This window comes from Ursus maritimus, unplaced genomic scaffold (assembly GCF_017311325.1).
Source record: "Ursus maritimus isolate PB19 unplaced genomic scaffold, ASM1731132v1 scaffold_21, whole genome shotgun sequence".
NCBI lineage: Eukaryota > Metazoa > Chordata > Mammalia > Carnivora > Ursidae > Ursus > Ursus maritimus.
In genome coordinates, this window is record NW_024424564.1 from 10,304,546 (window position 1) to 10,319,977 (window position 15,432).

The 15,432-nt window shown below is 41.2% G+C and overlaps 1 protein-coding gene and 1 pseudogene across 1 annotated transcript; one reads left to right on the forward strand and one right to left on the reverse strand.

The window, feature by feature from the left end:
• Nucleotides 1-558: 558 nt before the first annotated feature.
• Nucleotides 559-13,728, reverse strand: IL26 (interleukin 26). Its single transcript, XM_008684260.2, has 5 exons — nt 13,413-13,728; nt 13,271-13,327; nt 12,964-13,098; nt 1,033-1,098; nt 559-946 (listed from the first exon to the last, which is right to left on the reverse strand). The coding sequence occupies exons 1-5, from the start codon at nt 13,581-13,583 to the stop codon at nt 860-862; spliced, it is 516 nt and encodes a 171-aa protein (XP_008682482.1). The 5' UTR covers nt 13,584-13,728; the 3' UTR covers nt 559-859.
• LOC121104483 lies at nt 5,184-5,315 on the forward strand (annotated as a pseudogene).
• Nucleotides 13,729-15,432: the final 1,704 nt, after the last annotated feature.

Below are 15,432 nucleotides of genomic sequence, written 5' to 3' on the forward strand. Positions count from 1 at the left end.
CTTGCACACCATGGTTGAGAAGCCGAGTCCACGTAATGCAAAAACAAAGGTCAGGCCATGTTATTCATTTAACTGAAGGGCTGGCTGGGCAAGGAAGGCTTTTAAGCACTGACAGGTTTCCTGTAGGAGGAATCTGAGCGGCACTGAGGCTTTGATTTGGCCCTTATCGACTTTCCTAACTACACAGCCGCTGGAAAGAGCGTTATCAAGCTCCACATCATCTCAGCTTGGTAACTTGTGGTCTTTGTGGCTTGAGTTATCTGTCAGAGGCCTTCCTGGTAAACGATTCCAAGCAGTTCATTTACATGTCTGTCCTATGTGATCTGATCTGGTTGTCACCCATGGTACTCGATGAAATTCTAGCATGCTTTCATAGAAAGGACATCCAGGAGAAAGAAACACAGTTTATTTAATTAAAATAAAAATCTGTTAGGAGCTAAGTTCATACCAGGCATAATTAATAATCATCAAATCCTTAAGTAGGTAATAATCATATATATAGCATCTATGTAAGTCACAATAACATTATAACGTATCCCAGAAAGCTGTCCTTTTCCCTCTACCAATATTACGTGAGTTAATTCTGATTATACAGCTTTAAATTAAATTTATACAATGTACTTAGGAATAATAAAACATGTTCAGGATGAAAGTATTCTTTGAAAATAAAGAAAATGTACATATTAGTGACAATTTACAAATCTCCAGAACTTTATTATGTTAAATTCTCATCGTCTATTCTGCATCATCTAACTTGTACAAAAACTTTTTTAAAGAAATAGATTCTTACAAATGTATTTCTGGTGGTTTGCATTATATTTCAAAATAACAGTTCAATCCATGTACTCGGCTCCTTAAGTTACTGGATGCTTTCCAGGAATTGTTTAATCCAAGAAAGAAGAATATCCAGTTCACGGATGGCTTTGTAGATTCCTTTGTTTCCAATCTGCAGATAAAGTAGAGAGAGAAAAGCAGAAATTTCCCACATTTTAAGAAACAGAGTATTCAGAAACAATGACTTGAAATACTTACCCCATAAAATGTTCTTTTCATCCTGGTGATAGCTTTCATCTCTCTAGCTGAGGAAGCACAGGAAATCTAATAAATCAACAGAAAACACAGATTATATTATTGGAAACGCTTCTAATAATTCTTTTCCATCCATTCAATAAACATTTATTGAGCAGGTGTGTCCTGGGCATAGGTGTGCACTGGCAGGTAAATAATAGCTGGTTTCTGTCATCACAGAGCTTACAGTTTCACAGGAGAAGCAGGTAATCCATTTAAAAACAAAAAGTTACAAATTACGAACTACAATGAAATCAGTGTTTGTATTGCCAAGGGCTCTGCGATAGTGATTTACGGGAATGACCTACTTTCAACGGGGTGGTCAGAGAAGGCTCTTTAGAAGAATGACATTTAAATTCAGATCTGAAAAATGAGAAGGAACCAGTTGTATGAGGAAGTGAAGAAAGGAAAGAGGGTGTCAGGGAGGATGCTCAGGAGAGAATAACTCAGGTAGAGGGGACGGCGTGCAAATGCCCTGAGGCAGAAAGATTTAGTGCTTCCTAGAAACTAAAAGAACAACAGCATGGCTAGGGCAATCCAAGCAGGGACATGTAGGAAACATGGAAGATGTGGGAACCGACAAGAAAAAATTCCCTTTTTGAAAAATCACCCTATCTGCTCTGTGTATTGCATAGTGCAATATTCAGGTGTTCATTGCCAGGAGAAGGGACCAGGAAACTAGTTTCTACAAAAGGAGAAAGAGCAGGTCAGCATTTTGAGAAGATGGCCAGTAGCCAGGCCAGGAGAAACTGCCAGTCTGCTTTATGGAGGTGAATTTCCAGTCCCTATCTGAGCACAGAAATTGCTTAGAAATCAAGTGGGAGGACATTAACTTTGTCCTCTATTCGCCCACACATTTCCATAGGGTTCAATAGAGAAAATGGAAGAAAAAGGTGAAAATGTCTAATTTATCTCTTTAGTTTTTACTCATAGAAGCTTAGTGCTGGAATAGACCAAGGATATTGTACAGGCCAGTTTTCTCCATTTACAGAAAAGGAAGCCAAGGCCTAAGTGCTTAAATCGCTTGCAGAAAGTGTCACGGGAGGTCCTATCTTAGTGATAAAATAGGGCTGGGCACATGAACAAAGATAATAATTAAAACTCATGAAATGGAAGCAGCTAAATGACAACATTTATTGAAACCATCAAAACATGGCCAACATCAACCAGCAGGTCCCTCGAGGCCAGAACATTAGGAGGAGGAGGGCGAGAAGAATGGGCAGCATGCAGGCTCCTTTTCTTATCAAGAGGAGATAACTGAGATGATTTGACAGCTATATCCCGAATGCTGTTACGGGGTGTGAAGGTGGTAATGGTGTCACAACTGCCCAAATGGGGACTCTGCTTTCAGGTCAGACCCTGCGTAGGAAGGAAGAGATCCTTCTTGTCAAGGGGGCTTCCCTGATTAAGCACAGAAGAGCTGCAGACACAGAATGTTCTGGTAAAGGTCTGGTTTGCAGGATTTGCAAGCATCGCATTGGACTGCCCTGTGATAAGAGCCCTGAATTAAGAAGAGGACATTTCAACCCAGACCAGATCCAGGGAGGCCGAAACAATGCGTGACAGACCCAGGACAGTGGTAGCCAAGGTCAGAGAGCACAGTCAGAAAGAATCCATTCATTCATTAAGCAAATGTTGATGAAGTGCCTATTGTGTCAGGCTTTAGTGCTAGACTCTAAAGACATGATGACGAACACAGAGAGTCAGTAAACAGGAGTTGTGGACAGGAAAATCAACGAAATACCAGATCAATATTAGAAGGTAAAAATTCAGCAGGTCCAGGAGCTCTCTTCCTTATCCCAATTCCCCTTCAGGTGAAGACAAAAATACTGAGGAGATTGTTAGGGGAAAACAGTAACAGTCAACACGTATCAGGCTAGATGATGGAGCAGGCACTAATCCGAAGGCTTTGATTATATTCTCGGACTCGGGCCTCCCAACAATCTTATAAGGTAGGTGCTATTGTTATCCTCATTTGACAGATTAGGAAAATGAACACAGAAGTTAACATTCTGCCTATGTTCACATAGTAAGTGGAAGAGCTGAGATCTGAACCCAAACATTCAGACTCCAAAGTCTGTACTTAGAATCACTCTGTTACACTGAAAACAACAAACAAACAATAACAACCAGCATAACTTGGAAAAGATAATCCAATTAAGCCAGTCTCTTGTCGATAACATTCAAAATCCAGCTCCAAAGAGAAATTAGCTCCAAGATCTCTGCTCTGCATTACAGAAGGGGAATGCTGGAGGTGGCTTTAAAGGGCCTAGCTGATTGGCAGAGAGACAGAGACAGAGATTTCAACTTGAAAATGGATGATGTGATAATAAACAGAAGAAATCCCGTGGTTGGGGTTTGTGTGTGTGTGTGTGTTCCTTTGTTCATTTGTTTTTCTACAAAAGGATATTCTAGAAATAACCAAGTCTAGGTCCAGCCAAGATAGTTGCTATGGAAAGAATTTAGAGAAGTCTTCCCATTATTTTATAGAGAGTTTGATTAGATGCTGATTCCTTCTAACCTGAAATCATCTAATATAAACATAGTTGGTCCAAATCTTGCAACTGGATGAAAGAGAACTTCACCAAGAGAATCAACACTTGACCAACTCCAAGGCACTATCTCCAGGTTCTTAGACGCAGGGGATCAACTACAAAGCCCAGACGCGAGTCACATGGCACAGCGTCAAGCATGCGTGTGCTAGGATTTAAAGATTCAACACCGAAAGTCAGAAGCCAAAGAAACCAACCAAATTCTGGATATGACAGAAGTTAAATATCATTAAGGCATTCCTGCTGACTATGTCTCTGCCCAGAGAACTCCGACCTACAGTGCATCCCACACCAGGGTGGGAAGGACAAGAAAGGCATCACTCCATCAAAGAGCAAGAAGAGTAGAAAAGGAGAAAACGAGGTTTGTCAAAATAACAACCACCACCACCACCACCGCCACCACAACAGCCACAGCGAAACACTTACAGGTGCTGGCGTTGCCCCTAGGGCTGTGCTGGTGTATGGGATGTTTCCGGTGCTCTGAGTTCCATTCACTGCACATGACCTCCTACTACAGATCCTATGCAGAAGGTTCTCATTTTCCTCACTCTTGTACACATGTCTACACACCCAGGAGGACAGCCAGGTTTTACAGTCGCAATTCAGATGGCTTGCCTTGGAAAGAGAAATTTCTAAGGGAATGATTTCCTTTACCTTCTACTTCAGTGCACAGTTGCATTTGCTGAAAGCAACACACAACATGGGGTCAGCCGTTTTACTGCAGGCACAGCCACGGGGTTTGACGAACTGGACCAAAGCAGATCTGATCTGGACTCCAGGCCATTTGTCAGTAGGACTAGAATAACTAGGGCTCAAAGAAAAGTGTGAGATAGTCATGGAATAAATAACACCAGGCAACACTCTCAAGTATATTTGAGAGAGAGAGAGAGAGCAAGAGTGGGAGGGGAGGGGCAGACGGAGACGGGAGAGAGAAACTCCAGCGGGGCTCGATTTCTGGACCCTGAGACCACAACCTGAGCTGAAACCAAGATTCAGCTGCTTCACTGGCTGAGCCACCCAGGCGTCCCAATTAATGTAATTTTTTTAAGTAGCCTGCAAGATAAAAATGGCCTTGGGGCACAAGTGATGGCTCACAATCTACTGAGAGAGACAGTAATGCAGATACTATGTGACAAACACTGTGATTTTTAAGAAAGTATACAGTTGCTCTAAGACAGCAGACGCAGCCTGACCGTGAGATCCGAGAAAGCTTCCAGAAGAAGAAAACCAATTAGTTGCACCTCGAAGGGTGCATAAGATAAAGTGGCAGGAGCAGGGAGCAGGGACGAGTAGGCAGAGGAAGCTCGGCGCTCCAGACTGAAGCGAGCAGAGAGGATTTGGACACCCTTCAGGTCGCAGCTAAAATGGCCAGAGTCGATGACGTGCGGTCTGGCCCCTAGCCTCCAGCCCTGCTCCGGCTCCTCCCGCCGCCTGCTTCCTACACAGCGCCCAGCAGAGGCTGAGACGGGCTGAAACTGGCTGGAAGCTTGTTCAAGGTTCTAAGGACAGAGACTTTATCTATCACTTTCTGTTGTTGCAGCCTCTGGACTAGTGCTCAGCAGTAGCTTTGCGCAGAGGCAGTATCGTAGCCAATGAGGTTTATCCGAGGCGCGATTGTGGCTCATCGGGATAGTGTCCAGAAAGTTCTAGACGCTCAGTAGATGTCCGTTGAATGAATGAATCAATGAATGCAATGCAAGCACCAGCTTACGGCTTCAGGGTTCACAAAGCCTATGGTCTAATAACAGAATGATCATGTCCTGGGCATTCATGAGCATTTTGATTTGTTAAAAACAATTGGGCAAACAGATACACTCCGTAATTTTGTGACCCCAATCTCCTCGTGTTTTGAATAATCATACAAATTTGTACTGTGTATGACCACTAAGCACAAATGGAGAATTCGTCTCCACTGATAATTCTGAGGAAATGAAAAACGTGCGTCAAGGATTAGACAGCTACCCGCAGCATAGCCCTGTGGAGAACTAACCGCTCCTAGTGTATTCTCAAAAGAACAACCTCAAATTCTTTCTACGAAGAGTTCTATTGCGTTACATCTATCACAAGCACATACAGCATTTTCACAACCTCGGGAAGAGTATAGAACCATACATAAAATCTTATATTGGCCTCAGCATATAACTTCAGACTGGATCGTACCATCTCTTTTTGTTTTTTGATTTGACTTTTTTTGGGGGGGGGGGTTGTTTTTAGTTGACCTTAATGGTTAACAGTTAACATAGTCCCTACTCTGGCCATGGTCTTGGTTTCCTGAAACATTCTTTCCCTCAGAATGCAAATGATAGAAAAGGGATTCCATTAAATATTAAATTAATTTAACTTTGTTGTATGATAGCAAATGTAGAGCTTTAAGCAAATTTTATTAATTAAATTTTTGCAGTTTTTTTTTTAAAGATTTTATTTATTTATTTATTTGACAGAGAGAGACACAGCGAGAGAGGGAACACCAGCAGGGGGAGTGGGGAGAGGGAGAAGCAGGCTTCCCGCTGAGCAGGGAGCCCAATGTGGGGGTCGATCCCAGAACACTGGGATCATGACTTGAGCCAAAGACAGACGCTTAACAACTAAGCCACCCAGACGCCCCTATTTTTTGCAGTTTTTTATATGAGGTCTTACAAATACTATCTCAGGTGCATTTAAAATAGCAGTTGAGAAAAGTATTATCAGTATAGCCCATTTTGAAAAAATTAAATGTCATTTTGGCAAAAGTATGGGCTCTAAGACATCAACACAACACTACTAAGACCAGAAAGGCTAGTAGGAAACCTAGAAAGGAAATTTTTTAATTAGTGTAAGAAAGCATAATTAAATTTGTGTCCAAAAAGCTTGCATGAAAGGAGGGAAAATGACTAACGTATTAGCCAAATTCATAATCAGACATTTAATTTTAAAAAACAAATGACAGGTAGCCAATTCCTGAATAAATATATATCTGAAGAGCTCACAAAACATTGTCCTATGTCTGTAGTCTCCACAACTAACAGAATCATCTGACCTAGATTTGTGTATATAATCTCACTTATCTACAATAATCCTAGACCCTCATTCAACATTTCTTCATGTTCCAGTCATAGAAAAAAACTAGAAAGAGTTTCCATACCTTAAATACAAAAAGATACTAGGGTAGTATAACTTTATTGCAGATTTTTAAAAATTCTCAGTGTAACTGTTTATCAGAATGAGTCCATGAATGGAGGTTAACTGGACTAATTGTGGTGAGCATTTCACAATTGATACAAATACCGAATCATTATGTTGCACATCTGAAACTAAAAAAACCAAAAAAAAAATGTTATACATCAACTATATATCAATAAAAAAGAGAATAAGTCCATGTAATTTAGCATATGGAAGGATAGAGTTGTGCCTCATAATTTTGATAGAGAAGTTATATATCACTAACCAAGGAGTGAATCTGTCAACATGAACCCTATAAAGGTTGCTTTCTGACCAAAATAAAATCAAATTAGAAATCATTATCAAAAAGGCGTCTAGAACAATCCCCAAATATACACTGAATGATAACCTTCCAAATAACCGATGGATCAAAGAAGAAATCAAAAAGGAAATTAGAAACTATTTCAAAGTGAATGAAAATAAAGCACAACATAGCAAAGACTGTGGGATGTAGCTAACGTTGTACCAAAAGGGAAATTTATTTATAACACTGAATTCCTACACTGAAAGGATAAAAAAAACACAAAACCCTCAAACTGATAACCTCATCTTCCCCTTAAGAGAACACTGAAAGATCTTGAGTTAATGACCCAAGCTTTCACCATAAGAAACCAGAAAGGAAAGAGTAGGTGAAACTCAAATATAACAGAAGAAAGGAATAATAAAGTTCAGAATGGAAATCAGGGAAATCAAAACAGAAGATAATAGAGGAAATCAGTTAAACTAAAAATGGTTTCTTGAGAAATCAATAAAATCGATGAATTTCAATAAAATTTCAGAAAAGAAGGGTGAAGACAAAAAATACCAATATTCAGAATGTGCGAGAACTGACATCATCCTATGCTATGCAAAACGTTAAAAAGATAGTGAGGAAATAGCATAGATAATTTGGTGGCTAAGATTGGTAGATTTGATGAAATGAATATAATCATTGAAAAACACAAGCTATCAAAGCTCACTCAAGGAGAAATTGATAACCTGAATAGCCTTATGTCTATTAAAAAATAAAATATTTAACTTAAAATCTTCCCATAAAGGAAACTCTAGGCAAAAATGGCTTCACTGGACCATTGGCTTCAAAAAGGACCTTCAAAGGACCAATTCTATGCAAATCCTTCCAGAAAACTGAAGAGGAGAGAATACTTTCCAACTTACTTAATGAGACTAACGTTATACTAATTCCAAAAATGAGACAAAGATATTACAAGTCAAGAAAACTACACACTAATGTCCCTCACAAATGTAGATGCAAAAATTGTTAACAAAATTTTAGCAAATTGAACCTAACAATACATGCTAGGGATAACACATTATTACCAGATAGAGTACATCCCAGAAATCCAAAGGTGGCTTAACTTTGAGAATCAATCAATGTAGTTTGTATCAACTGCCTAAGAAATAAAAATCACATGATCATCCCAAAGGTTGCAAAAAGGCATTGACCTAAATGTGAAACCTAAAACTAGAAAAATCCTAGTTGAAAACATAGTAAAAATTCTTTGTGACCCTGTGTTAAATAAAGATTTCTTAAATATGGCACAAAAGGTATGATTCATTGAAGAAAAAATTGATAAATTGGGCATCATCAAAGTGTAAAATGTTGGGGCACCTGGGTGACTTAGTTGGTTAAGTATCTGCCTTTGGCTCAGGTCATGATTCCAGGGTCTGGGATCAAGCCCCAAGTCAGGCTCCCTGCTTCTCCTTTCCCCTCTGCCCCAATCCCCACCCCCCCTCATGCTCACTCCCTCTCTCTCTCTTGCTGTCTCTCAAATAAATAAAAATAAAACCTTTTTAAAAAATGTAAAATGTCTTCTCTTCAAAAGACACTTCTAAAATAATGAGACGATGTCATAGACCAGGAGAAAATATTTGCAAATTATATATCTGATCGAAGATTTATGCATGCAGAATATATTTTAAAGCACACATACTCAAAACTCAGTAAGAAAATTAACCTAATTTTTTTTTCCACGGGCAAAATATCCGAACAGACACTTCACCAAAGAAGATGTATTGTTGGTAAACAGGCAAATCAAGAGATGCTCAACCTCAGTAATGGGGAGATTCAAAGTGAAAACACAAGGCAACAGCACTACCCCCCAAACTACCCTGGCTGCCATATGTAAACATGGACCACACCAAGTGAGAACAAGGATACGGAGTAATGAACTCTCACACACTCCTGGTGAAGATGTAAAATGGTACAACTGCTTTAGAAAACAATTTGGCCATCTGACAAAATGTACACCTAACCTATAGTCCAACTATTCCATTCCCAGAGATCCTTGCCCAAGAGAAATGAAAATACCTGTCCAAAGACTTGCACATGAGTATTCGTAAGAGCTTTACTTGTGAGAGCCAAAAACTGGGAAAAAATAACCAACAGTAGGTGAATAGATAAATTGTTGTATATCATTACGATGGAATACTACTTGGCAATAAAAAAGGAACAAATTTTTGAAGCACTCAATAACATGAGTGGATCTCAAAATAATTATGCTGGATGGAAAAAAACAGACATAAAAAAGCATAACACATACACCATTTACATTAAATTCTAGGATATGCAAACAAATCTATAGTGATAAAAGGCAGATCAGTGGTTCCCTGGGGACAGAGGGACGGGGGCAGAGAGGGAGGGGATCACAAAGGGGCACAAAGAAACTTTGGAGACTGATGGATATGCTCATTATCTTAATTGTGGTGATGGCTTCAGAAGTGTATACATATGTCAAAACTACCAAATTATACACTTTAAATATGTTCAGTTGTGTGTCAACTATATCTCAATACTTCTAACAAATGCATCATTAATATTAAACATACACAAAATATATATGGAAAATGTACATACTAGTCTTATGATTACACTGAAGCATGGAACTCTGAAACTTTTAGCAGATCTAAAGCAACTTACTTACCTTCCTCCAAGCTTCCTCCTTCTATACTGTTCATGAACAACCCCCCCTTCCACTCAGCCCCCCAAGTAAGAACCTTTGCCTCATCCCAGACTCTACTCTCTTCCTCAGACTCTCCTCGCCCTTCCGTATGACACCAGCGTGCCACCTCTTTACTCCAGGCACATTATTGCAAGGCTCTTCTCATTGTTTTTTCTCCCTCGAGCCTCACCCCCCACTTACACCCCTCTACCTTCACCAAAGAGGTCTTTTGGAAACATAGAGAATTTGATCATGCCATGCCCTTCGATGGCTTTACATTCTCTTCAGGATATAGTCCTTATCCTTGGCCAGTGTTATCACGCCTTTCTTAACCAGGCCCTTACCGGCATCTCCTGGCTAGAATCTCACCAACCAGCCTCCTTTTCCCATTCCCCACGCCCCTTCACATTCCCACTCAATTACTTGCAGCTTTCTGAATATGGTGTGTTGTTTCATGCCATCAAGCCTTTATTCGAGCCTCTCCCCTGCCATTCCTGCCCCTCCAGAGAGCAGGGACCAAATCATACGGACCTTTCTCACTCAGTACAGACCTGGAAAATACAGAAGCAGGCCCCCCTGCCGTAAGCCAGCTTGCAAAAAGTCGATTTACAAAACTGACTCGTTTCTTTTAACCATTTCGTTTCAGGTGATGGGGTTTTTTGTCTGTCTTCACAACACCATTTTCAGGAAAGTTCGATTTTGTCTGTTTCACTTCCCTTCTTATTCATGAGAAGAATATATTCGTAAGAAGAAATCATTCACTGACAAGAGCGGATGCTCAGTAAATTTATATTAAACAGATACCAGCTTCTGTTATCAGAAATACAAAATTATGATTGGCCAAAAGAGGCAAGCACCTCTTTCCCTAAAGCAATGTCTGAGAAGGTTTTCCAAAGCTCAGCTTCATCCTCTGGTTTTCTTTTTCAGTTTCACAGTCTCGGGGCATAAACGCCACAGTTTGTGAGACAAATTAACCGGAGCTAGCAGTGGTTGGCCTCAGGTGGGAGAAAGTAAGAAGCCCCAAAGAGGCGGTGTTTGGGGAGGCTGATTGGATGTGTGCTCGTATGTGGCCACAAGGGGGTGCCAGCCACTTTGCTAAGCAGCCAACCCTGCAGAGAGGTGCCCCGGGGCTCCCATCAGCTGTGTGGCCAACGTCCCTGAAAGAGACATCTCTATGGACAGAAGCGTCTTCAAAAAGCTTCTCCAAAAACAAACCAAGGCAAACCAGAGTCCCTAGATAGTCGTATGTTTTCTAAATTTTTCTTCTAGAACACTGCTTGGTTTTGCTTATAGCTATCATTGTGTGTTCTCTAGCTATTTGAGCCGAGGAAACCAAATTGATGGGAAAATAGACATGGCCTCGGGGGTGTCCAGATACACGCTACAGAATCAGGCAAGGATTTCTTCTAGTGCCTCACTATCGTTAACAACTTCATTTGAAATAACGTTAAATTACATCGATGACTAATGCAGTGAGTAGCACCTACACAGAGGAACCAGGGTTAAAACAAAAAAATGGAGAGAAACAGAACGCATTTAAAAAACAAAACAAAAACAAACAAATAAAAGCAGGATGAAAAGGATTCCTGTCACCAGACGCTGAAATTCAGGGAGCCGCTGGCTTTTTCCTTTAGACTCACTCTAGGCTATAGTGACTGCCTTACATGGCATTGTTTCCCCTATATCCAGTCCTCCGAAGGACATTCTCCTCCTCTTCAGTCTTTCAGCTGTGAAAATGCTCTACTGGGAGTAATTATAACTTAATCAGTTGGGGGGGAATGAAATATAAAATTATATGATAATTCAGCTTAAATTTAAGAGACTATTTAAACTATTCACTGTCTTAATAAGATGACTTCATAGGTCAAGTATAGAAAAAGCCAAAGATAAGTGAGGTTCTTTCCCCTGGTTTAGGTAAGGGAACTGGCCCGGAGCATTCTCGCTCTTCTGCAGAGGTACTGGTTTGTCCTTCTTCTCATTGCACTTGTTTGAATGGAATAGGAGGGTTTATGAAACACCATGCAACCCAAGTCTCAAACAAGGACATAAGTTAAACATGAACTAACCAAAGAAAAGGAGAAGGCAAATTCATTGAGCTCTTTACCTAACTGACCAGCTCACCCCCATAAACTGCGTCTGTGCTACGGTCTGCAACTTGAGATCTGGAGCACTTTTGTGGACCACGAGGAAAAGACATCTTAGCTCTTAAAGACATAAAAATCCACCTCCAACCGCCCAGCGTTTAAGTCTCACTGACCATAACACCCCAGAGTAGAGAGCTTGTTTCCACCTGGCAAGCCAAGGACCGCCATAATCATCACTGCTCCACGGGCGCACTTCCTGCAAGGTGCAGTCGCAAGAGGCTGGGAAAGCATCCTTGGCACCCGAACAGGATCACAGAAAGGATTCAGCACTCCCCACAGAGGCAAGTCAACTACTGTGGCACGCATCCTGGCTTGTTTGTTTCGCTTTGTTTTGTTTCATTTTTCTGCACTGGTTTTTAGAACTGTGGGTGTTTATAGAGAAATACGGTCACTTTTACCTTCCCCATGAATTCCCCATTGCTCATGGTGACCGTGACCATAGGGCAGCAACATGTAATTTAAGTGCCAAAGAAGACATACTGCCCTTTTTAAAAGTTTTGACTGAGACTATGCCTTAAAAAGGAATCACTATAAACAAATTAGATAATTAAAAAAAAGGAATCTAAAAGCCCTCACCAATATGAGAAAAGAAGAAAGAAAGAAAGAAAGAAAGAAAGAAAGAAAGAAAGAAAGAAAGAAAGAAAAAAGAAAAAGAAAGATAGGAAGGAAGGAAGGAAGGAAGGAAGGAAGGAAGGAAGGAAGAGTGAGCCTAGAATAGTGTCTAGCAACCTTAAGAAATATTTATAAAATAAGTGAATGAATCTTGGGAATCATATATACAGGAAATGACAAGTAAATAAACACTGAAGATCATTCCGTGTTATTTTAGATCTTCAATACGTCCGAGGTGCCACTCAGTAAGAAATAATAAACAAGTGGCATTACGAGTTACACGTGCTTATTCAGTGCTGGTTCGCTGACGATAAACTGTCCATTTGGACCACAAGCCAACGATCAGAAAGCCCTTCCTACTCACCCTTCGGTGCGGGGACGGCTTCCTACGTGCCGGTTTCTAGGTAGGGTTCTAGGCTCAAACTCACCGTATTTGCTGTGCATACTTACGCAGCGGTTCATCTGCTGCCTAAGGCTGTGAAGCTCTTCCACAAAATGTGTTTCCCTGCAGACTTGCGCCTGAAGTTGGCCGAAAACATCTTCCATGAAGAAGGACAGAAGCTGTTCTTGGAATCTGCAGTTTTTCTATAAATGACACATAGGAAATTGCCTGAAGTAAAGCACGAATAGCTTTTGTAAAATGTCGCTGAAATACCCGCCTGATTATTACTTAATGGCCATCTGGAAAAGTTAAAATGCGGGGGAGAAAGCATCAAACAAGTAGAAAAATGAAAAAGACAAAAACCCTCTGGCTTACCATAAATAGCTTTTTTGTTTTCTTTTTTAATAATCGTATATTTTTTATGTGGTCTTCCTACAATCAAACAAAGAGAAATAAGCTTCATCCAGAATGACAAATGTCCTTTCAGCCATCATTTTAAGCAGAGCCCAATACTTACTGGAATTGTTGCTTTGAGCCACGCTGCCTTGACGTACAGTGTGTCAACAGCTTGGAACAGTGTTCCCCTTGGGTAACAACCTTTCGCGGAGGAAGATGGCTTGGGCTTGGCGATGGCAAGAAACAGAGCAGCAAACAGCAACCCAGACCTCCAAATGCAGTTCACCTGCATTTCCCTCCACCCCACTCTGGGCTCATGTCACTGGCGGCAGCCAGAGAGTTTCTTGTGCTGGTGAGATGATCGGGTAACCTACTTACTTGAGCTCTGAAGGCCACCTCTCCAATGAGATGCTGTGGTTGATAACTTACAGTGTATACAGAGGAAGATCACTTTGGTTGTTCTATTTTTTTAGAGCTTGCTTCATAACCAAAACAACTTTGACCACACCATCTGTGGCGTTAAGAAAGAGCTCAAGTTTACTGGTAAGGTGGGGGCCCCCTTTGGAAGAAAAAAAGTCAGAATTTCAGTTGCCTGTCATAACAGATTCATTATTTTTAAAAGTCATGCCAAGCCAGTAAAAGATCTCCAGGAGGCTGTGTGATTTGTTTTTAATTCCTATATGGAAATAAAAACCTCCTTTCTAACCAATATCTCCCCCCAGATTAACCAAAGGTAGAATGGACAGCCCTGGGAAACCTGCTCGGGGTCTCATGTGGGTTTTACGCGTCTCCCTTGCCATGCCCTTCACCTGTCTCCCCCTCCTCCCTCAGGGACCACCATTCTTCAGTCAGCACCCACACCCAAGAGAGGACTTTTCCAACTTCTCTCAAGAATCTCTCCATCTCAGCAATTCTAACTCCCCTAACACATTCAGGATTTGTTTGGCACAGGACCTGGGATTAAGGCCCACAGCTTGGTAATTCGCTATCATCTCTGTCCAAAACGACCACCCAGACTTCCCCTCTAGCTCTAGACTTTGAGTAGCATGTACATTTCTTGAGGAAAGAGACCCAAACCTCCCATCTCTGAATCCTCAACACCTCGCATGGTGCCTCCTCTAAAGAAGTACATCCGAGGGGCGCCTGGGTGGCTCAGTCGTTACACGTCTGCCTTCAGCTCAGGGCATGATCCCAGCATCCTGGGATCTAGCCCCGCATCAGGCTTCTCTGCTGGGAGCCTGCTTCTTCCTCTCCCACTCCCCCTGCTTGTGTTCCCTCTCTCGCTGGCTGTCTCTCTCTCTGTCAAATAAATAAATAAAATCTTAAAAAAAAAAAAAAGTACATCTGATTAGTTGACTAAATACTTTCCCTTCCACGTCGTGAAATGCTACTCTAACTGCATTGGGGTTTTTTTGTTTTTTATTTATTTTTATTTTATTTTTTATAGTAATTTTTTATTATGTTATGTTAGTCACCATACAGTATATTCTTAGTTTTTGATGCAATGTTCCATGATTCATTATTTGCGTATAACACCCAGTGCACCATGCAATACATGCCCTCCTTAATACTGATCACCGGCCTATCCCAGTCCCCCACCCCCTCCCCTCTGAAGCCCTCAGTTTGTTTTTTAATTTATTCCATCAACAAATTTCTGTCAAGGCTCTGCCATACAAAGACCAGTGCTAGGTATTGGAGGCTATAAAGGCAGATGCTTCATGGAATCCTGGGCTCAGTTCTGTCGCAGTTCTTCTTACGGTGCTAGGTATGGTTCACTTGAGGTAGCAGCCCCAAGAAGAAGTGGACGTAGCCCAGAATCATATAATGAGAGGCAGAGACAGGGCACCAAAGCCTAGCATGCATTGAGCGGATGTAGTCCCCGGGCAAGGCAACACCAGGCATCTGGGCATGAGCAGAAGACGCGTCTAAACTAGGCAAGGTCGATCACAAACATCAGAATCCAAGACCAATGTCTACATCAAGATGGCCTGTCTAGCAAAGGGGCAAGGAGAAAGTATGAATGAAAGGTCCAAGCACTTGGGAATATTTCCTGCTGTTTCAAGAACAAAGTAGATTTGAGGAGCCCGAGCCTCATCTCCACAGGACCGCCTCTGCTGATAAAGACACACGCTCTGAAGTGA